Source organism: Sander vitreus, chromosome 5 (genome assembly GCF_031162955.1).
Source record: "Sander vitreus isolate 19-12246 chromosome 5, sanVit1, whole genome shotgun sequence".
Lineage (NCBI taxonomy): Eukaryota > Metazoa > Chordata > Actinopteri > Perciformes > Percidae > Sander > Sander vitreus.
Window position 1 is genome coordinate 26,372,307 of NC_135859.1, and position 23,366 is coordinate 26,395,672.

The following is a 23,366-nucleotide window of genomic DNA, read 5'->3' on the forward strand; positions in this document are numbered from 1 at the left end:
AAATGGGTCTGACCATACTTTGTATGTAGGGAGGATAAACTGGACACTTTATTACCACGTATTGGGCCAAATTGATGGATTGATTGTCTCCAGTGATGACGCACAGTGCTTTGTTCTTCTTACCTCTTCTCATTATATTAACACGTTGCAGTGTTATTCTTTCTGTCAAAATACGTTGTGTTGCTTCTGCCGCTATTAATTTCCTTTTCAGGGATTTGTAATTTGTCCCCTCTTAAATCAGTCCAGGTTTAAGCAAACAGTTGTGCACCTAAGTCACAGGAAATCTCCTCCTCTGCTGGGGCTGTGGGTTTTATTTACAGACGAGAGGAAACACAGGTGACACAGTAAACTGCTGCCTGTGATTTAAAGATAACAGCTGTGTGACCTTTACAGCTGTAGTCAGAGTGGGATCCAAATCTAAAGGATGGCATTGGTTTAAACAGCCTGTTAATTCCCACAATATCTCCCCTGTCCCATTCAGTCCAGGGCTTTTAGTATAGTCGGGGGCAATTACAGCACCATTACTGCTGCTATTTACCGAGCCTTCGTACGGGGACTCCTTTGACCATCCTGCCCCCACAGCTTTTGTTCCTGTGCCATTTAACTCTTTGTTTGTCCACTGTTTGTTAGAAGGCAGAGGCCGGCAGAGACACAGAGAGAGAGAGATGTTTAAAAAAAATTAAAAACCTGGCGGTGGCTAGCCACTGCTGGATATGGCTGTCCAGAGGCAGAGAAGCTTGGAGTCGATGTCCCTCGGGGTTGTCTTTGTCTGGGGATCATTCCTGAGGGAGCTGGCTTCACTCTGCTGGCTCGTGAAGATAAGCACTCTCTCCACATGCTGAGAGACGATGATAAGGGGATTGCTTCACTAAATGAAAAAAAAAAGAAAAAGAAATGGCCCCACCATTGGAGCTGCTAAAATGAGACGCTTTATCAGTTTAGCTGGGAAAGACCCTCAATCCCACTCCTCCGACCATAAATCACAGTTTGTTTTTCACTACTGAGCATGCTCTGTATGGAGGAAAACAAAAGCAGAATGTGCATACAGTTGTAATCTTGATGTTCAATCTTATTGGTAACAACCCCTTATTACTTAGAAGCGGTATATAAACATAATAAATACTGCCCAATAATAAACATTTAAAGAGAACTTCTTACAACTACATTGTGTTATATAAACACATCATTATTACATACTAAACCTTTGAAAAGATATTTTATTAAATTACAACTGTTATATTGGCATTCATTATCTGTTCATACACCAGCATCCAATTATGAATGCCTAACAGCACAGGACATTAAATAATACGTACAATTATAAACAAGTGTTATAAGTTTGATTTTATAAATCACAAATACTGTTTGTGCTTGGAAATACAAGCGTAAATGTCTTAAAACAAGGCATAATAAATACTGTAACACTATAATATTTTACAAAAAATAAAAATATTTTTAAATATTAGCAAAACAATAAAATATCAGTATTTTATATTAAAACTATTTGACTGAAAATAATAATTTTTAATTCTTCCAAAAAGAAAAACGGGAACGGACAAGAGCACTGTTGCTTATTAAAAATGGAAGGTATGCCAAAGATAAAGACATTTTATCCAAACAATCAAACCAGGCAAAGTAAAACGTAATTTCACCTGAATGATGACTCAAACTATGCAATTAATAACTTGAATTTAACAAACGTTCTTGTCTTTAAAAACAGACAAGAGGAACGACGGGAACAAAGCATTCGTGACTAAAACAATTTCAGTCTCGTCTGGCCGTCCCTTCTGCCGGGCACCTTCTCATAGCTTAACCTCCCCCTTTTCAGTGGTGTCACCACTGCAAAACAAACACAAGGCAATCTGGTAAATAAAATGAAACTTTAAAAGAGAGAGTCAAAAACCGATAAAAGCCAGGTTTCCATCCAACTGTCGTGCAAACTGGAATCAATTTGGAAGAAAATGTGTTTCCATCCACTCTTGTTATTAGGGGTGTGCACAAAAATCCATTCAAGCTCTACCGATTCAAAATCAATTCATAGAATTCCAAAAATCGAAAAAACAGACATACAATTTAAAAAAATGTTTTGTGTCTACTGCAATCACATGGGAAAAGTAACTACATTTACATACTGTGAATCGTTTTTTGAACCGAGAATCGTTTTTGAATCGAAAATCGATGTCGAATCGTGAGCCTAGAAATCGATATCCAATCGTGACTTCTTCTGAATCGTGCACCCCTACTTGTTCTTGTTGCAAATATAGAGCAAAACGAGATGACGTCATTTAAAAAGAACTAGTTAAACCTCAAATGGTGGAAAGCCATGTGGACAGCGTGATGGAAATATGACATTTATGTTTGTTTCATGTATTGATTTTGATAAAGGTTGCAGTCTCATTTTTATTAAGTCTGTTTCCATTGACGCTTTTTGCTTTTACTGAAAAACCCTTGGATGGAAACGCACCGATAGCGACTATGACTCACCTGTTCCAACCAAACCTGCAGCCTCGCCCCTCCTCTTCCTCTCTTGTCCTATCCAGCATTTGGAGCCATAGTTGGTTGAAAAAGCCGTTGCCTCTCTACTATTTGTGAGACAGTTGAAGCTGCTTCGACTGTGACTCCACAGCGTGGCCGGTGTAGGAGGGCTCGGACCATAGGAAATGTGGGGGTTATCTGGACGCTGGGAGTCAGTGTAGACTGTAGAGTACGAGGACATCTGGCTGTTGACCGGCTGCTGCAGGACGGGGCTGTAACTGAACGCAGAGTCCAGCTTGAAAGGACTGTCCAGGTGGACTCCAGGAGTGTCTGCGTTGAGGATTGTCGGAGCCTTCTGTGCCCACTCATCGGTCACTCTTCCAACAACTCTCCCCACTGCCCCAGCTCTGCGTCTCCAGCCAGAAAACGCCACCTCCTCTCTGCCTCTGTCCTCCTCTTGCCAAGCATCCCTGCTGGTCCAGCTGCTCTGGAGGTGAACATCTGGGCTGCCGAAGGAAGAACTCAGGTCGAGTCTGAAATCTGTGTTACCCTCCTGCGCCACTGAGTCTGGGTCTGGTTCACAGAAGCCGCGATCCGCTCCGAACAGGAAGCTGGTGTTGTGGTCACTACAGAATAGTTCTGGGTGGGGGTTGATGGGGGGTTCTGGCTGTGGATCAGGGCTCATGTGCTCGGGGTGAGCAGTGGTGGTCCAGGAGCTGTTTGGTGGACTGCTCTGTTGGTTTGTCTCAGTGATGAATGTCTGAGACTCAGGCTGCTCTGCGGTCAGTGTGTACAGGGAGGTGGTGTCACTGAACAGCTAAAACCAGAAAGAGAAGAGGGGCTATTAAGTGCTAAAATGTCACTGAAAAGATAACATTTTCATTATTTCAAGTCACTTATGTTTATCGATTTAATGTGAATTACATTTGATGTATGGTCTGTCCTGTAGAAATGAATTTTATGGTAAAGGATAATGATTTCGATAACACTAATAGGACACTAACTGGGAACTGCAGTAATGCATTATTATTCTCAGTTGAGCTGCAATGATTAGTCAATCAATCAGTTAGATTAAAAATTAGTTAAATAATTGTCTATTTTGATAAACTGTTAATCGTTTCAGTCATTTTTCAAGCAAAGACTGCAAACAATTGCTGATTCTAGCTTCTCAGATGTGAGAATTGCTGCTTTTATTTGACATACAGTACATTATAGTCAATGAGTTTTCCACTGTTGGTTGGACAAATCGGGTTGTATTGGGTGTTTTTAACGACTTTTATAGACTAAACGGTTGCAGCCCTTATTCTTAGTGAAGTCACGAAAAAGATCACAAACAAATGGATCACAAACACCGTTTGATGTTGAATGTAATAATTTAATCCAAAAATGGACAAATAAAAATACTACGGCTGCCATGACTTTCATTGAACTAGAGTGGATGTTTCATGGCTTCATTTTTTTTGTATCTTATCCGGACAACCAAACAACACATTGTAAGTCAATGTGGTTCTTAGAGTACTCTCAGGCCAAAAGAAAATGTAAATGTCGCAGTAAAGTAACAGAAATCTGGTCTGATAATCAGACTGAAAGTATTCACTTGTTGGAAGATTAGTGGCATTTTTTTTTTTTTTTTTTTTTAAATGTATTAATCCCATCAACCTCTTTGCTTTCAGCCCCCGTATTAAGCTGCTGACATTACATATATTATTACAGAGGCAATAAAGCAACATACAGTATCCACGTAGTGTATTTAAGTTTAGGGATGTATGGCTGATCACCTTGAGAACTTTATGTGGCACCTCAGGGAGCAGCTCGATCAGCTGAGACATAGAAGCCCCCAGGAGCCACTGGATGGATGGAGCTCTCTTCAGCATTAGCTGACTAACCAGAGGGTTAATACATGGGAACTGCAACAGACACTTTTCCTCCTGGAGGGAACGAAAACAACAATAGTAGCACACAAACTCAGTTAGAAAAACTGTGGGGGGGGCGGGGGGTAAAAATGAAAGCCTTCTAGTGTTAAGTTGCATGGCATATTCAAGCAGTTGTACGTTTTGTATTCCCAACTTGTATATATTTTAAACATTTGTTCTTGTATTCTATCCTATTTCATGTATATTGTATGTATTATGTACAGTCATGTGAAAAAATTAGGACACCCATTACAGTGTTACAGCAGCAAAATATCAGTCACACAGCACAGAATATACATGAAATACTAGGATACAATATACATGAAATAGGATACAATATACAGTCATGTGAACAAATTAGGACACCCATGCTAAAGTTGAATAAAAAAAATCATCTTTAGGAAATTGATCTTAATGCCTTAATTGAGAAAATGAGGACAAATCCAATCTTCAAGGACACCAATTTTCTTTGTGAATGAATAATGTATCGTGGCATGGGGTACTTTCCATAAAATCATCTCTCAATGCAAATCAAACCAGCTATTAGGCTAACTGAAATAAAACCATACGTATGCCCCCTGTATTTTAAGGAAGAACATTTATTTATTTCCCATTAATTATATATAATTATAATACAATTTCCCATTTTTGGGATCCATCCATCCATCCATCCATCCTCTTTATGTGATATACAGTCCTTCCAGAAAAATGCGGAGTTTTTTTTGTGATTGTTGCAGGCAAAAATCCTTGATTATGCGGCACATTTTCTTAAAAAATGCAATAGAATATGCAGGATATTTATGCAATTTTATGCGATGAAATTGCAAGAACTTGCAAAAATTGTGGGAACTTGTAAAAACTGCGGTTTTATAATGGCGTCATCGCGGGGTTTGCAGCTTTTCGATGATGTTCACGTCGCATAATCACTTCATAACGTTCCCATGGCAACAAGGGAAAATGGCTGCTCTTGTGTGAAGTAAGTCTTTTTCAACTTTCTGCTAAGATATATGTGACTTTTTTGCAACGAAAATGCGGGGATTATGAAATCATGCAAGCCCCGCATATTTTGGGCGGAAGTCTGCAGTTTATGCGGCGAAAGTGCGGCGTATTTGAAAAAATGCGGCCCCCTCATAAATATGCGGACTTTGGCTGATTATGCATTGAATTATGTGATCGCATAATCGCGTTTTTATGGAAGACCTACAAATTGTATGAATAAAAAGTTCAAGTTGGAGCCACAGCAAATCTTCAGGCATTTTACCCTGCAAGTACCCTGTATGAGTTGGGTTGAAGTAGTAAGTAGTAGTAGTGAAAGAAAACCCTTTACAACTAAATACAAGACCAATCTATTAACTTTCTATGTAAGATGACCTCTGAGGGAATCACAGTCAGCCAGTCTCTGTCCAGGTAGTCCAGAGGGTCCTTCTTACTGGCCATCAGGCTCTGGAAGCAGATCTGGCTGATCCATTTGGCTATTTCAGTCACCTCAGACACAATCAGCACCTGACAAACACAGAAGAAGACCAAGACGTGGTTTATATTGTTATTTTGTCTACCATCTACACAAATTCACATTCATTTTATTTGTTGAGAGATCTAGTGGTTAGAGCGAGTCAAGTGTTTTTTTTTATATATATATATATATATATATATATATATATATATATATTATATATATAAACGTCACAACAACCCCTGCAAAATGACTCGTTTTACTATCAGAATTTGATCCATTTAGTCCAATAACATTTGAAAAGTCTAGAAGAGCTGCACCATTAAATAATTTATCGCTTCCAAAATTGCTTTTGTCTCAAATTGAAAATCAAGGCATTACTCCAGTTCCCGAATTTTCCTTCTGAATCCTGGTTTAGCCATGATTTAGAGCAAGTTCTCATCAAATGCAACGTATCACCTCAGCATTATTCAGGGCATTCCTTATGCAGGATAGGGGCTGCTACTACTGCCGCCAACCAACGTTTTTCATGTTCCTCTCTGCATCATCTGATCCTCATTCATATGATCCTCTGCCTACACATCCGATATTCGCCTTGATGTCCACAGCAAAACAAAGACCTCTGAAGCCCTAAATACCTGGCAAGTCATGCATATAACTGGTGGTGGTGGTCTCTCTTATGGTGACTGGTTTACGGCTTTATTTATATTATCTATTGGGTCATGGCTGACCTAGCATTATTCACATCTTTCTAACAGGGTAAAATGATTCAGATCATAGATTTATTCTGACCAATACTGGTCTCGTGCATTTATTTTGCCATTGCCGTCATTAGTTCCTATCAGTATGACCTCATCATTGCATAATGGTTTATCGCAAAGTCATCATGGTCAACGTGACCTCATCATTGCACTGCAGTCAGCGTGGCCTCAATTATGACATCTGCTCTTAAATTTAGCACAAATATTAGTTGTTCCTCTGGCATGCACTTCCACGTCTAATTTCCTGTCACTTAAGAGATCAGTTGCTGCCCAGTAAAGTAGGTATAGCGTATGTATACGTATACACATGCACGTATAATCACCAATTTCACTTTTATTACCTCTTCTTTTGGGGGGATATTTCTGTCTACCCATGGCCTCTCTACCCATTATACATTTAAGATAGAGATAGGGTCTAATTGCCAAAGATTCACATTTGAGAGATTGAGATGTATTTGACAGCAATGACGTATAGTTGACAAGAACAGTGGAGGGCAGAACAATAAATCATGTTTGTGTTCTACCTTGACCTCTAGATCCTCAAACTTCATGCTGAAGAGCACCAGAGACGAATAAACCAACACCAAGTTGCTAAAAGCCTCACTGGAAAATCTGCAATCACAAAAGAAAGACGGAAGCAGTGACGGTTCTTTGTGCAGAAGATGTTTGTGTGTGTGCGTGTGTGCTGCATTTACGTATGTATGTATGTATGTATGTATGTATGTATGTATGTATGTATGGACACTGACCCTCCTCCCTGGATGTCTCTGCAATGCAGGATGAGCCAACAGCAGTTGTACTGCAAAGAGAGAGCGGTAAGCCTCATCACTACTCCCTCACTGGCTCTCTCCTGACAAAGTTCATCCTCCTCCTACACACACACACACACACACACACACACACACACACACACACAGAGTTGCAGAAACTGAATAAGTATCAGCTATTGCTGTCAATGTTTAGATTTTGTTAAACATTTCCATGCAATACCCAAGGAGCTCACCAGAGGGAGATGACTCAAGAAACGTAGCATCATAATGGACTGTGGTGTGTGTATGTGTGTGCGTGCGTGAGTTTTGACAGATACAGCTGGTACTGTATCTCTGTTCATGTATAATCACCAATTTCACTTTTATTACCTCTTGTTTTGGGGGGGATATTTCTGTCTGCCCATGGCCTCTCTACCCCTTATACATTTAAGATAGAGATATGGTCTAATTGCCAAAGACTCATATTTGAGAGATTGAGATGTATTTGACAGCAATGTGTGCGTGTGTTTTGATGGATGCAGCAGGTACTGTATCTCTGTTCATGGTACCTGAATGACGATAGCGGTGCTTTCATCCACCGTGATCACAGCGTAGTGATGGGTTCCTCCAAGCATCTGCAGGGACGGACAGTGGCTCCTCTCAAGCACAGTTATATTAAACCTGTAACAACACACATGCAGACAACCTTCACCAGATGGTTTTAAATAATAGCTTATCATCACTGGCAAATATGGAAGAAACACTTAAAAGCCTGACTGTAGAAATTGTTGTGGGGAGATTTAATTCTTAACATGTCCTCCGAAGAAATCTTCTCTCTGGAGGTGAGGTGGAGGTTACAACATCTGAAAACAAATCTGAAACAATTACTTGAATATGATCTCCAGAAAATTAATCAGCAACACTTGATAACTGTTTTAATACTTACAATTTCAATGAATTAAAATTAAAAAGTTTAAAAATGATAATTATTATTTTGGTAAATTATGTATTATCTGGTTCAAGCCTCTCAAATGTGAGGATTCTAGGCTACATCCACACTAAAACGGAGACATTTGGAAATGCTGCTGATGCCGTTTTAAGTTTGAAAATGCGGTTGTGTTGTAGTCTGGACGGACAGAAACAGAGACCTTTGGAGAAAACTACGCAGACACCCATGTCAGTCGCATACCTTTCAGCAACAGTTCCACCTCGTCGTCAGTCCAAGCAAATAAATCCTTGGTTTTACTTAATTAGTTAATTACTTAATTAATATTGACAGAGATCATTTCTGATTTAGAGCCTAAATGCTTGCATGGACCGAGATTCTTTGCATGGTTGAATGGTGCAAGAAGATGGCTCGGCTCTGTGTTGCTTGGCTGTCTTTTGATGCTTGCATGGCTTCTTATACTAAATGGGGATACTGTTGATGTGTAACTGTGCTAATGTCTTGCTGCTTCCTGTAGCTCTGCGTGGCTTACTGAGAAAGCTTATTAGTTGCTCTAGCTGTCTGTATGGTGTCTGGTTGACTTCTGTCTGTATAGTTTAACCTGTACTAATGTCTTGCTGTTTCCTGTTGCTCTGGTCTAAAATCATCTGGCCAAAGGACTACAGTTAAAAATTTGCCGGCTGGCTAACACTGGCACATTTACAGAAATATTGATTGTGTATTGTCCTTAAATATATTTATATATATTAAATAAATAAGAATGTTTTTTGTTTGTTTTAAAGATTTTTTTTTGTGGCATTTTGGTCCTTTATTGGATAGGACAGCTTAGACATGAAAGGGGAGAGAGAGGGGAAATGACACGCAGCAAAGGGCCGCAGGTCGGAACCGAACCCATACAGAGGACTGAGCCTCTGTATATGGGCGCGCGCTTTACCAAGTGAGCGACCCAGGCGCCCAAGACGGAGATGGTTTTGTTTCAAAATGAAAACAAAGTGGTGTGGATGTAGCCTTAGGTAGTGTCCTCATTTAGGATCCTAGTGGCCTGAGGGTAGAAGCTCCTCCTGAGCCTCTCATTGCTCAATGTATTTACCTTCTTCACGAGCTCAACAGGGAGAAAAGACTGTTACCCGAGTGGTTTGGGTGTTTAATGATTCTCTTAGCCTTTTTCTTAACCACCGATAACTAAGCAGAAGTGGCTAAGACGAAACAAACAAAACGTTTATAACTGTAAGAAGTGATTGAGAAACTGTAAATGAATGTTGAACATTTTACGCTTTAAATATGTAGATTTAAAGCATGGCTTAATGAAAACAAAACAAACTTAAGTTCTCAGTGACCATCTAGACATGTACAGCAGAGCTGGATCATACAGTACACATACTAACCAACCCAATTTTTCAATGTCTGAAAGTTCTGTTAAATCTTGACCAATTTCCCCTTAAAGGATGAACACAGAGCAGTAGATTATATAAAATGCTGATTGTTTGTGGTTGAAATGGAGTCCTCTGATCTTAGTCAAAATATTTACGAACCATTTTATTTACTGTAAAATGATATTGATTCTTGGTAATATCGCCCTGTGAGGGTGTTGTCTAAATATGGCAATGTATTGGAAATGCAGGTATTTGTCATTCTTACCAGAGGGATATGATTTAATTAGACTTGACTTGGATGAATGTCGAATGGCCTTGGGCAAGACACTCCATCGGCGCCATCGGTGTGTGAATGGAGGTCGCTTTGGATGAAAGCGTCAGCTAAATGTAATGCAATTTAAAAAGTAAAGTAAATGAATGGGAACATTTACCCTGACTCGAGTGTCTGTAGCAGCAGTGGACAGTTAAGAAGCCCCTCTGTCACTGACAAAACATATGGCACATTGTCCTCCAGGCACCACGAGGCTTTTCCTTTTTCTTTTGGGGGATATATATATATATATATATATATATATATATATATATATATATATATATATATATATATATATATATATAAATAAAAAATTACAAATCACTGTACAATAGTGTCAGTAATATGTATGTGGTGGCAGCTGACCAGTGTCGGAGAGGATTGTGTTGAAGGCGAGGTGACTGATGCTCCTCTCTCTGCACACGGTCGCCCATGGCGACTGGCCTGGATGATCGTACTCCACCACCAGGGAGAAACAGCTCCAGGGGAAGTCGGGCCCTACGTGCTGCTCATACACCACCACGCACACACTGTCGCACATGCTGGTGGAACAGGATGGGAGTGAGAAAACTTTGAGAACTTTGTTCAACATAACATAGCAGCTTGAACTATGTCCTTCAACACAGTAAAACAATTGCCACTTTCCCCATTTTACACACCAAAGCACTCTTGTTACTTACTCATACAGTATGATGATACGAGGAATGATTTATTTTTACTTAATGTTCATAAAACTCAAACTAAATTACTTTTTTTTTTTTGCTGTATATATTTTATATATTAACCCACCACGAATTTTGATTGTGATTTATGTATTTATAAACAACTGTGCATTTTTACCTGCTGACCACACTGGCACCGTTCAGTTTTTTCTTGTCCTCCTCAGGACAAACTGCAGTTACAGCAGCACCTGAGACGACGACAAGCAAACATACTTACATCTAGTTTATTAGTAGTGCTGCTGTTGTAGCTGATAAGAGACCAAGGGTCACTCACCAGTGGTGTGGCTCAAACTGCTGACGATTGAAGATCTGATGTCGTCCGAGTCGACTGATATTATGACAAGAATCTGCAAAAAGACAAATCAACCAAGAGCATAGCAAGTGTTTCACAAATGAACACTGAAACAGGTCGGATGCTGGTCAAACTGACTTTCTCCACAGTGTTCTGTCCTGTCCTGCCGTGCAGCCATGCAGCCAGCAGCTGCTGCAGCTTCAGCAGTTTGAGGTTGCACTCCTGGTTTTTGTGACTGAGGTAGAGGAGGATCTGCAGCCTCTTCACCAGCTGCTCCAGACTCCGCTCAGCACACACCTCAGCTGCCTTGGTCAGGTACTCTTTAGTGCATAAGAAGAAGACCACAAACATCTCAATATGGTATTTACTATGTTATAGTCAGGGTTGGGAAACGGTTTGAACACACACACACACACACGAAAATCAAAGATGAAAATCCTCAAAAGTTAAGGCCCTGAAAACCCTATTCTCATTCAGCTTATCGTAGTGACTGATGGGGTCTTATTTGTTTAAAAGTGGATGTGACCACTTCAAAAATTAAATCTAAATCAAAACATAATGACAGTTGTTTGTTTTTGTTGTCAGCATTGTCAAGACAATCAAATCTAATAAACCCAGACCCACGCTGTCCTGTTGAAGCAAATTTTAAGTGTTAAACTCTTAAAACTAAGGATGTTTTTTTTCCTGTCTTTAGTAGTAAACATTCATATCTTAACTACAGTAATGGTTAAGATTTTAAACCAAGATTGAAGGGGGTTTAGAGTCCGTTTATACTGACCCAATGCAGTACTGAGGTCGCACTTCAGCAGCAGCTCCTTGAATGTCACCAGCACATGAATCAGAGCTGCCTGGTCGAAAAGCACTTCCTGATCTGTATGCAACACAAAGCCAGCAGAAGGGTTTTACATCTTTTCTAACCGATTTACTGAATTAATATCTCTGTACTACATATAGTTGCAAGCCAAATATAAGGTTGTACAAATGTGTTTCTGGAATATGGAATGATATTTTGTACCCCTGACCAGCTCTGCGCTCTGTGTCCTGCAGAGCGCCTTCTCCTGCTGTTTGAGAAGGAAGTGTGTTTGGTCTGGGGCCAGGCAGCTGAAGTCTCCCAATACTGGGAAGTGGAGCCCCAGCTGTCGTGCAGAGTTCAAACAAGGCTGAGCGAAGGCCTGCAGCTCACAGTGGGCACGCTGCTGGCTCTCTGTAAGGGAGCGGGAGCACAGGGGTTGGAATAACAAACTACAAACACTACCATCGTATCCATGCTTTCTCCCACAATGACAATTTCAGAAATGTTTTGCTATATTTAACGGAAGGTGGTGTGAAAGTGTTGTACCGGTAGCTTGGACTTGGACTACTGTGCTGTCCTGTCTGTCCTGAGGGATGGACTGACAGACAGGATGACTGATGAGGTGACCCGTCGACTGAAAGGCGGCTTTCTGCTTTCTGGTGGCAATTCCTGAGACAGCACCACTTATATACATCGGCCTCTGAGCTGACCTTTGCATCTGCTCTGGAGGGAGCTGATGAGGCTCGGGTGGAGGTGTTTGCTGGTGCCCGTTTGGTGCTGATAAAAAGAGGATGATAAATAATACAAATACTAATTACAGTTACTACTTGGAATAGTTTTATATGCATAAAAATCTGGTGACGCAATCTTGATATGACCACAAGATGGAGCCAAAGTTTAAAAACTAAATTAAATCCTACATAAAGTCAAACTTCAATAATGGTAATTTTAATATCAATATGTCCAGGTAAGGTTTCTGATGATCATGTTTTTAATATTCAACCTAGGCTACCTACCTACATGACATGCATACATACAAAACACATCTAGTTATCAGGAGAAAAAATGATAAAGGTACGGCTGCAAGAACATAAAGCAGGCGATGAAAATCATCTTGGGACTTTATAATAGGAACACTTAATAAATGCATTATCTATTTAGTTATGTCAACCGAATTAGCATCACAGTGTACCTGGAGTTGAGCTCTGAGGTGTTGCGGTAACCCGAGCCATCTGCTGAGATCTCAGGATCATGAAGGTGGACAGCGGGTCCAGGTCCTTCTCTGATGGCTGTCTCTTATCCAGCGGACCTCTGTGATCGTCTCTGGAGGACACGACGCTCCGCTCTGTCCTGCAGTCGTCTCTACTTGTGTCAACGTTGTTCTTACGAGCAGGAAACCTGGCTGCAACTTCCAAAAACCGCTGGTCTGAAACTTCGTCTTTGGCGTGTGTGATAGCAGCAGGTTTTGAAAATATTAAGGTTGCGGGTTTTACTTCCTTATTGAGTGTGTTGACAGTATGCATCAGGGAGGCGCTCTGAGACATATCAGCAACGGTTTCTTTTTGAAGAAAGGTGTTGTCCGCAGTAGCTTCAGCAGGAGAAGCAGCAGTTTCACATGTCTTCAGTTGAGGTAACGGAGTTATGTTTGCGGGATTCATCAGGACGGATCTGACTGCGACTGAGACCAAAGGAGATGAGATGATCCGTCAAATCTGCTTTAACTATCTGAAACTTTAAGTCTTAAATGTCAGAATATAGTGCACAGTGTCCATCATAATTGACCAAAGCCATATTATTGACATATTAAAGTTGTTTTGTTTTGTATGACCATCAGTTCAAACCCCAAACGTATTTAGTTTACTGTTCCGGAAAACAAAAACCCAGACAAATATTCACATTTGTGAAGCTGTAATTTGTATATATTTGACAAGCTTACTTAAAAAGGAATGACCTAAACAATTAATCAATTATCAAATGTGTCAATGAATGCTTTTATCCATCGACTTAGTAATCAATCAACCAACTGTTTTAGCTCAACTTACTATAATAACAAATATGCGTACATAGAATTCACCCTCTAATAAACTACCACATTCACTTCTATGTTCTGACATAGAACGCATTCAATAAAAATAAAATAAAACAGACTACTCACTCTCCACATGTTCAGGTGACAGTTTTTTGAAGTCTTCCATCTTTTCCCCCTCGGTGGAGGGAACGTCGGACCTCATGCTCTCTGTGAACTCGCTGCTGCTGCAGAAGTACACCTGCACGGCTCCCGTCTCCATCTGTGACTGCAGTTTATCACCAACACTGACGACGCTTTGTTTCTCTGACCGTATGACCTTCCAGGCTTCAGACAGCGGCTGGAAGTCAACAGCTGGTTCACACGTTTGAGGCTCTGTGAGAAAATGCAGCCGATTGGATTTGTAATAACATCTTATATAGATTGATTTGTAGTGAGGGTCTCTTAAACTGCCAGGGTACAATTCCAGTGAAATGTTATCTCATCCGCTCCTTAAACTTAACAATGATTCATCATGATTTATATAAACCATACCTTGTTAACTTTGCCGCACTCTCGCCTTGTAATTTTGACTTTAATGGTTCTTGTATGGTTAAAATTTGTTTTTCTGTTCATAATTTTATTTTATATACAGAACTTGTAATTATTTATTTTATGTATTTGTTTGCTGCACCACCTAAACAATAACTAAATGTTGTGATTTGAGATTGATGTTCATTAAAATATGATCACCTTAGTACTTGGTATCAGGTGGAAAATGTTATTTAACCACAAATCCAAACCTTTACCTGCCAACAGAAAGCCCACCACAAAGGTTGGATGCTTCTCCGCCTTCCAAAGGGCTGTCTCCATCTCTTCCTGAGCTCTCGCCGACACCAAAGACCTACATGACAATCATTAATGTTACAAGAGCTTCTCTACACAATCTTAACACTTACGTTACCACAAAAGGACTTCACTCTGTCAGTCACAGCCGCTCCTAATGCTGTACCAAATAATGTTTGATCCTCTGCATGTCTTAAAGGTGAATTTGACATTTCAATTTGGTGTGGTGACAGTGGTGTAGTCTACGTGATACGCAGGTATATGCAGTATACCCACTTTTCTTAGTGGGTATACTGCATATACCTGCATATACCTGCGTCTAGGATTTCCATATACCAAGTTAAAAATGCCCAATGACATGCAACAACATACTTTCCATTATATTTTTGATGTATTTTGACTCGTCATCTGTGTTTTTCTTCTTTACATAAGAAAGAATTTCTTCTAAATAAAGGTATTTACACCGTAAATTGGTGCATAAAACTGTATCCGAATACAGGAAATGAAGTCATTGATGCTCAAAACTTCCCTCAGGAGGACACCCAGACCCCCCACTATGATATCCCCCCAGGCAGATTCTGGCTAATATATATATATATATATATATATATATATATATATATATATATATATTAATACAGTACAGTATACCCAGTACAATACATTAGACTACACCACTGTGTAGTGAGCAATGTCCGAGCAAATTATTTTTTAATTATATGTTCAGTAACTAAAATGTATGAAAATAAAGTAAAACCTCATCAGGATAATTGCTGTATCGTCACTCACTGTCTGCTGAGCGCGGACAACTCTTCCTCTTGGAGTTCACATGTGGACAGACAGATTTGGGTTTGACTCTTCTTGGGACTCGGCGTCAAAATCACCTCCAGCTCCATTTCAGTCGGAAGCGTTGCACGGCCTTCGAGGAACATTAGGTTTGAGCACAGGACATCAAACTTTTTATTATGCTGGTTTTCCACATTACCATACCACTACTTTTTGCACTACTCTCATTCCCACTATAACCAAACGTTTCTATTTATCAGTAACAAACACATGTAGAAGCATTGAAAATGTTGTAATTGGTCAATGTGGAGCAAGTTAGTGCATAATGTCATGGAAACATATATGTTTTCTTTTTATGTAAAAAGTAACTGGTAACTCCTAAGTGTTAAATAAATGTAGTGGAGAAAAAGGTACAGCAGTTCCCTCTGAAATGTATTAGAAGTAGTAGAAGTACTGTATACAGTAGCATTAAATGAAAATACCATAGTACTTAAGTATGCACTTAGTTACATTCCACTCCTGCTTCTACTCCATTACATTTCAGAGGCAAATATTGTACTTTTTCTCTGTATGTACATTTATTTAACAGTACTAGTTACTTTTAGGATTTTACTTACAATGATGATAATGATCTAATAATATAACACTGACAGGGACCATTCTGTCTAATGAGTACTTTTATTTTTGAGTATTTTAATAATGTGGTATTGCTACTTTGATCATTTGAATACTTCTTCCACCACTGTATTCAAAAATCAAGTGGTTATATTTAGTAAACCAGCCGCTGTAAAAAAAGGATTTCTGTCCAAACATGATCAACTAACAAGTTACTTTTTGTGTTTTCTATCTGTAACGGTTACCTGCCAGCTCCATCAGACCTCCTTCCATCTTGCATTTCTTGCCGAGCCCCTCTGGTATTTCATACCGGGAAATATCCACCGATACTGATGCAGCTGAAAGGGAATCTGAGAGAAATGTGACTGCAGTATATCAGTTTACTTTGCTGTGTTACTGTGCATTTTTATTTATCTTATTTAACTTGATGTAGTGTTATTTACCTTTATGAAGCATATCCAGGGCTGGAAGCTGATCATCCAGCCGTTCAGGAGCAAAATCCATTTTACCGCAAATGCTTGAAAAGGCGGTGCAGGTTTCTTGGCTCAGATCCAGTGTGTCAACTACAACCGGCAGCAGCAGAGACTACACGGGAAAAAATATCCATTTTAAAGTACTTTCATACATAAGAAGCGAATCAGTTGGCATTTTCCTTTTTAGTTACCTCTTCGTTCATCAGTGACTCTTTACCAAACTCCTCGTGAATGTTTGCACACGTCTGAATGTCACTGGCGTACACATCAGGAGGTTTTTTATAAGACGCACTGTGCCTGAAAAGCAGTGGTGGAAAGTAACTAAGCAAATTTACTCAAGTACAGTTTTGAGGTAGTTGTACTTTGTAATTCACATTTTCTGCTACTTAATATATCTACTCCACTACATTACAGAAGCAAATATTGTACTTTTTACTCTACTACATTTTTTTGATAACTTAAGTTTGAAGTTACTTTGTAGATTTAGATTAATATTACAAAATATAACCAACAAATTAATTATAATGTATTAATATTAAGATAAGATTAGACTTTATGTATCCCCAGGGGTAAATTCACAAGCTGTCGGGCAGTATATAAAGTAACTAAAATTAGTCTCACTTTTACCGGCTGCAACAGGAAAGTGAGGAACAACAAACTCTTTTCTGCCATTCCTCATAAAGACTACTTTTACCTTTGGCACTTGAAGTGTATTTTGATGCTAATACTTTTGTACTTTTGAAGGATGAACACACACCTGAATATGGTGTCCTCAGAGATAGTATCTCCTGTCGAGCTCAGCAGAGGGTCGGCCACAGGAAGCATCCTCAGCCTGGACAGTTTGGCTTTCAGCGTGGGCAAATGTCTCTTAAAGTGTGTCAGGTAATCAACGACCATGAGCTCTTCTGGCAGAAGGAGATCTTTGACAGAAGTAAAAAATATTTTCAGTGAGAAAGACAACCAATGAAAACAGCCAATTCACTGTATGAGGGAATACTGAAATAAAGATAACTGACAGATGTTGAAATAACTACCTTTCTTGTCATTTTCATGTTTCATCTGGTCAGTTGTCCACTTGAGAAATGACTCCTGACATGGATCGTTGACCTGTGACTCTTTTAAAAGGCAAACATACTCATCCTGGTCAAGATCCTTCAGTGAGTCAGAATTAGAGCTGGGTATCATCTCCACATCCCCTTCCACCTCACTTAGAGTCACTTTAAATCTGGAATATAGAATGTGAAATTACGACTCCATCAATAAAAGATAATGAGAGTAAAATGATGTACGGGGAGACAGTTTTGAACCTTTCTGGTGAATGATCTGGTTGCTTTTTTCCTCCTAGGTCATCGAGCACAGAACCACTGACAAAGAGTTTGCAGGTGGAGATCACCTTTCCTATAACAAGTGGGGAAAAAAACGTTTGTGTTGGTCTCATTTAGTAGCCTGGGAAAACCCTGACGAACTTCTGACAAATTTGAGACTTGCTCTGCAAGTCAGTCTGGCCAAGAGCCCATTCAAGCCCATTTCAATTTTTCCAAATTGAGGCACCAATCACAACCGTTGAGGCAGGCTTTAAACGATGACGATAGCGCAGCGATAGCAAGCGGCTTTTTGTTTACATTCAACATGACGGCCACCGAAGCGCAGCAACCTGTTTATGCCGCTGCTACGTCACCCGGATCGTTGGTCTGATTGGTTGAAGGACTATCCAATTGCGCCCAGAGGCATTTGAGGGGCGTCCATTGGTGACGCCCCTTTGGAAATGGGCTGTGAATGAAGCTTGCCCAGACCCACTCTCAGTTACAACTGAGAAGGGTCTGGTGTCAACCAGGCTACTCATTTAGGGTAGTTTGACACGTTATATACAAGTATTCATGTACCACATTTTCTACTCTATTTCAGTTATACAGTTTGTTCAGTTAGACTGGAATAAATTCAGTTAAAGTGAAAAAACATTTTCAGCCTTACAGCAGTTCTTTACAGTACACTCAGACAGTTATGTCCTGGGTTTACTGCTTAATAAAACATAATAGATAGTGCTTGTATATGCAAAAATCGGAGCAGGACGAATTATTAGGAGAGTGCAAATGATGACTTTTACTTTTAATCAAATAGATTAGTTAAAGAAAGTGATGAATTTGTTTCGCCGAACTGTGATATCCCCCTTTAACATTCACAGAATACAAACTTAAATCATATTATGGCATTAATACCAAAATCACATACTGTATATCTTAAAAAGGGAGTTACAAGTTTATATAATTTTCTCACAAATGATGTAGTTTGTAGAAAATATAGACTGGGCTACAGTGCCTTGGGCTATATATTGTGTTGAAACTAAAGGTAAAACACCTTTACGTGACACATAAAACGTGCTGAAACAAGTCAACATAGTGGTTATAAGACATGAGTTAGGCCACTTGTATACCTCTGATCCACGGTGTCCTGTACGTGACTTCAGGCAGCTTTCCACTGTGCGGGTACAGGTCGCTGGTACTAGTACAGTAAGGTGCTGGCAGAGCCAGTTGGTTCATCATTACTTTCAGACTGGTGGTGGTCTGAAATAAAAGACAGGAGAGGGTTGCAGGACAACATAGCTTTGAGGTTTAATGATAATATTCTGAGGTAAAAATAACAAGACAAAAAACTCACCTCAAAGACATAGTCAAGAGCTTTAAAACTGTTAGCAGAGAAGGTTTGAGTAGGAAAAGAACTGTCGGTTTCAGACCTGTAAACATCATGAAAACAGTAACGTTAATTTAAACTAAATTAAACATGAAGTATTTTCAGGAAAACATTAATTTTATAACCACCACTATCTTAATGAAAACCTAAAACAGATCACCCAAAACAGGTAACATTAACTAAATTCCTAAAATTAGTGTGTATATCACAAAATAAATCGTATAATACAGTACCGCAACTTTAGCAGTGTTAGCTTTGGTTATGTTAGCTAGCTAGCTAGCTAAAGCGATATCTTCCAAGTAACGTTAACACTTACGCTAGGAGACTTCTAACTTGTTTTCTACGTCCTTCAACTAAATATTTGATAAAAATAAAACGTCAACAGTAAAAATCCCAAAAATAAAACATGATTAATCAGAATGTGTTGGTTAACATCAAACTTACATAATGACAATGAGAAGCTTTATTTGGGTGTTTTTTGAAAGGCGAAGTGTCAATGATCTTCATTGAAGATGAACTAGCTAGCTACAGAAGTGGTCTTTAACCGTCACGCATGCGCTTTGGGGCGGATTGTTTTATTAGCTAAAGCATCTCAGCTCGTTTTGGACTTCTTTTTTTGGACGCTAAAAACCTTAGAAAATTAAAAAGATAATAAATAATAACATGGAATACGTTTAGTAAGTAAACCACCTGAAGATATAATGAGTATTATATTGTATTCATATAAACAAGACAGCAGTAGGTAAAAAATCAACTAAATAAAAATCAACTTTATTAATAAATTATTTTTTACAAAAGTTCTTATTATAAGTAGAGTATAGACACCTTATTCTATGTATTAATTAATTATTTCATTATTATTTATATGAATGTATCTAGATGTAGGCTATTTACATATGTGTATATATATATATATATATATATATATATATATATATTTATGTGTGTGTGTGTGTGTGTGTGCATTTATTTATTTTATTTATTACCTATAGATTTATTTAAATGTTCCTTTTATTATTATAATTATCATTATTAAATGACTGTTTTCATGAATTACCACTGTTAGGTTTATTATTGGTAATATGTTATATATGTCATTATCACTATTTTACTTGTATAATTTTTCTACGAGTACAATTACGTGTATCACATGTGTATTTTCAAAGATTCTCTATAACTAACCGTCTCGGGTATTTTTCCTTTTCTTTTATTTTAAATGCATTTTTTTTTTTTTTATTTTACTTACAAATTGCAATTGCACTGTAAATTAAGATTTTTTTTTATAAAAACAATCTCTGTTGTAATACATTTTCTTTGTAGATTTCTTTTGCACATTTCATTTAGTAAATGTAGAATTTACCTGATATTATCAATGGATTGGTAATACATATTTAGTCAATACACAGAGATGGGTATTTACAATACAATAAATAAAACGTTAATATATATATATATATATATATATATATATATATATATATATATATATATATATATATATATATATATATATTTTAAAATCTTTTTGTCATGTCCATTTTAAAGTTCAGCCAGAAGGAGGCAGAGTAGGGGGATGAGTAAAAAAATGATTATCCATGTGACACAATCTGTTTTTAGATATTAGCTAATGTTAGAGTTTGCAGGGAAATGTCTTCAAATACATAGATAGACTCTTTTAAAATAATGTGGCATGTGGCAAATATTGTACTTTTACTCCACTACATGAGTTAATAGTTACTTTGCAGATTCAGATTATTAATACAACATATGAATCAACTAATAAATATGGATTAAGCTCCCCAGCAGTAAATTAAGTAGCAGTTAGGGTTAGCATGTTGTCGAAATTAGCCCCAGCTGCAACAGCTTACACACATTTGTATCACTAATCATAACGCAGTTTTCTGAAATGGGCCATTCTACATTTTACTTAGTAAGATTTTGAATCCAGGACTTATACTTTTAACATAGCATTTTTACACTGTAGTATTGATACTTTTAGTCAAGTAAAAGCTCTTAGTACTTCTTCCACTACTGCTGAATCCCCATGAAGGTATAACTTTTAGAAAACATTAACTGCTTTCCGTTTTTTTTTTCCTGCAGAGGCACTGTAAGCTTTTCAACACAGGGAGGCGCTGTTCACTGCACATCAGAAGACAGTTCAGTGCTGATACAGAGGAAATAAGTAGACACCATCACATGTCACCAAAACTTAAACTCAGGATAATATGATCAAATCAGGCAGTTACACAAACACTATGTCACTTAATCGATTCACGAGAGCTGATTCTACATCAGATTTGACAGAAAGTTTGGTTATTAGAGGAGAGGTTTTGCTGTCATGTTACTGAAAGCATTAAGGCGTGTCACAGTTCTTCTTTCTGGGTTTTACAAAACAACTGTTGTCTCCTCAGTGTGGCTGTAAATCCGTTGTATGACCTCATTTGACAATATATAAGTTAATAGACTCTTAAAAGTTGTGAGAAACATCTATATTTGGATTTTTACAAGTTTTTCCATCAAGGTGACAAAAATAATACCATTCACTGTTGATGATGACTAGGCTGCAGTTTAAGACTCTGGAAATGTGTGTGTTTTTTGTTACTGCATCATATTAAAACCTTTCACGCTGGAGTGACAAGCTACATAATATTCACACTGGCATGAAACTGCAGTAAGTGAGTGATAATGTAAGCTGCATTTTCTTTCTCTTTCAATGTAAGTAAGTAAACTTTATTTCTATACTACTCCTGACTTAAAAAAAAAAAAAAAAACAGTAATACAAGATTTTCAGGGGAAAGAAATACAAAAACGAATAAAAGAAAAAGAACGACATAAAACTGTAACACAGGTAGGTTTTAAAAAGTGGCAGATATTTAGCTTGCTTGAGCTAAAACAGTAAAAACGTCCTCCTTTAGCCTGGCCCGTGTACATTTTATCAACATTTGGTTGCCTGACCTGATGGGCCTTGGTACAAAATAAGGAGTTTAATAAGATAAGAAATAATGTCCAGAGCCAAACCATGGAGGTTCAAGGTTAAATTTAGCCTATTCATTCATAAAAACATGGAGAATAAATTAAAACAATTGGATTAAAACAAATGTTAAATGAAATTAAAATAACAGTTAATGTCTCCCTTACAATGAAGCCTTTTGTAAAAGTAATCAACTGAATCTTAAACACTGTATAAAGAATTGAGAGCCAAAGTAAACAAGCCAGGAGTGGAGAGAGATAGTCTCTGTTTCTAGTGTTTGTTAGAAGCCTGGCTGCTGCATTTCGCACCAACTGTAGACAGACACTGAAGCAAGTACATAGTGATGCTTCCCTGTAACCTCACCACATTAACACACAGCGGTGGAGAGTCAGAGCCCAAAGTGACACAACGGTTAATTCTCCAACCTCAAAATGATTGGACATACATGAAAATAGGGAGGAAAAAGCAGCAAACCCTCACATTTGAGAAACTGAAACCATCTTGACGAGTTTTATAATACATTTTCTGTCAATCAAGAATATGAATAATCGACCAATCGTTTCAGCTGTACTTGTAGCCTATATACTGTTGGGGTTTAATTTATGACAAAAACATCATATTTTATAAGCTTTTAAAATGTTTTGTACATAAACATGTGTAAAGTAACTGAAGCTGTCATACAACCTACAGTAATTCTTGTGGAGTAAAAATACAATATTTCCCTCTGAGATGTAGTTGAGTAGAAGTAGAAAGTGACATGAAAGAAAATACTCAAAGTACATTTAATACTTAAAGTACAAGTACCACAAATGTGCACTTAAGGAAAAGTACATGAGTAAATGTATTTACAGTCCACCACTGCAAACACAACCATCTGTGGAACTCAATTTTAAACTTTTATTGTTTAACTGTGGAATCAATCTCCATGTTGCCATGGAACCTGACTAACCTGACACAGTCACCCTCTGATATACATTCTCAGTATTCAGTGACTTTACGCTCCAACATTACTTTAATTCCTCTAAGCTGTATGTACATGTGCATACAAACTCACAGAGAAAAAACCCTGAAAAACAACACCGGTATACACAAAAGCCTGTTACTCGATACTAGGTCTGTTTTGCAGTTTCTGCCCTCTAGGTGCAGAATCATGTTTCTTTGTTTCTGCGTCCTATTTTTGTCCTTGAGTATC

General features: G+C 38.3%; 1 protein-coding gene across 1 annotated transcript; it reads right to left on the reverse strand.

Moving 5' to 3' along the window:
* Nucleotides 1–1,753: 1,753 nt before the first annotated feature.
* Nucleotides 1,754–22,674, reverse strand: shoc1 (shortage in chiasmata 1). Its single transcript, XM_078249870.1, has 28 exons — nt 22,655–22,674; nt 19,171–19,246; nt 18,947–19,076; nt 17,823–17,913; nt 17,550–17,740; nt 17,273–17,435; nt 16,707–16,812; nt 16,486–16,627; nt 16,288–16,392; nt 15,431–15,560; nt 14,605–14,699; nt 13,946–14,191; nt 12,983–13,468; nt 12,337–12,567; nt 12,013–12,201; nt 11,776–11,868; nt 11,136–11,317; nt 10,980–11,052; nt 10,824–10,893; nt 10,350–10,525; nt 10,102–10,207; nt 7,921–8,032; nt 7,352–7,473; nt 7,127–7,214; nt 5,760–5,891; nt 4,254–4,403; nt 2,485–3,292; nt 1,754–1,839 (listed from the first exon to the last, which is right to left on the reverse strand). The coding sequence occupies exons 1-28, from the start codon at nt 22,672–22,674 to the stop codon at nt 1,754–1,756; spliced, it is 4,599 nt and encodes a 1,532-aa protein (XP_078105996.1).
* Between the last annotated feature and the right edge of the window lie 692 nt (nt 22,675–23,366).

Coding starts and splice junctions, on each gene's coding strand:
- shoc1 (XM_078249870.1), bottom strand. CDS start 22,674: ATGGTTTCAGTTTCTCAAAT. Junction 16,813..17,272: donor TCTGAGGACACCATATTCAG/GTGTGTGTTCAT, acceptor ACTGCTTTTCAG/GCACAGTGCGTCTTATAAAA. Junction 7,215..7,351: donor AGAGACATCCAGGGAGGAGG/GTCAGTGTCCAT, acceptor TTGTGATTGCAG/ATTTTCCAGTGAGGCTTTTA.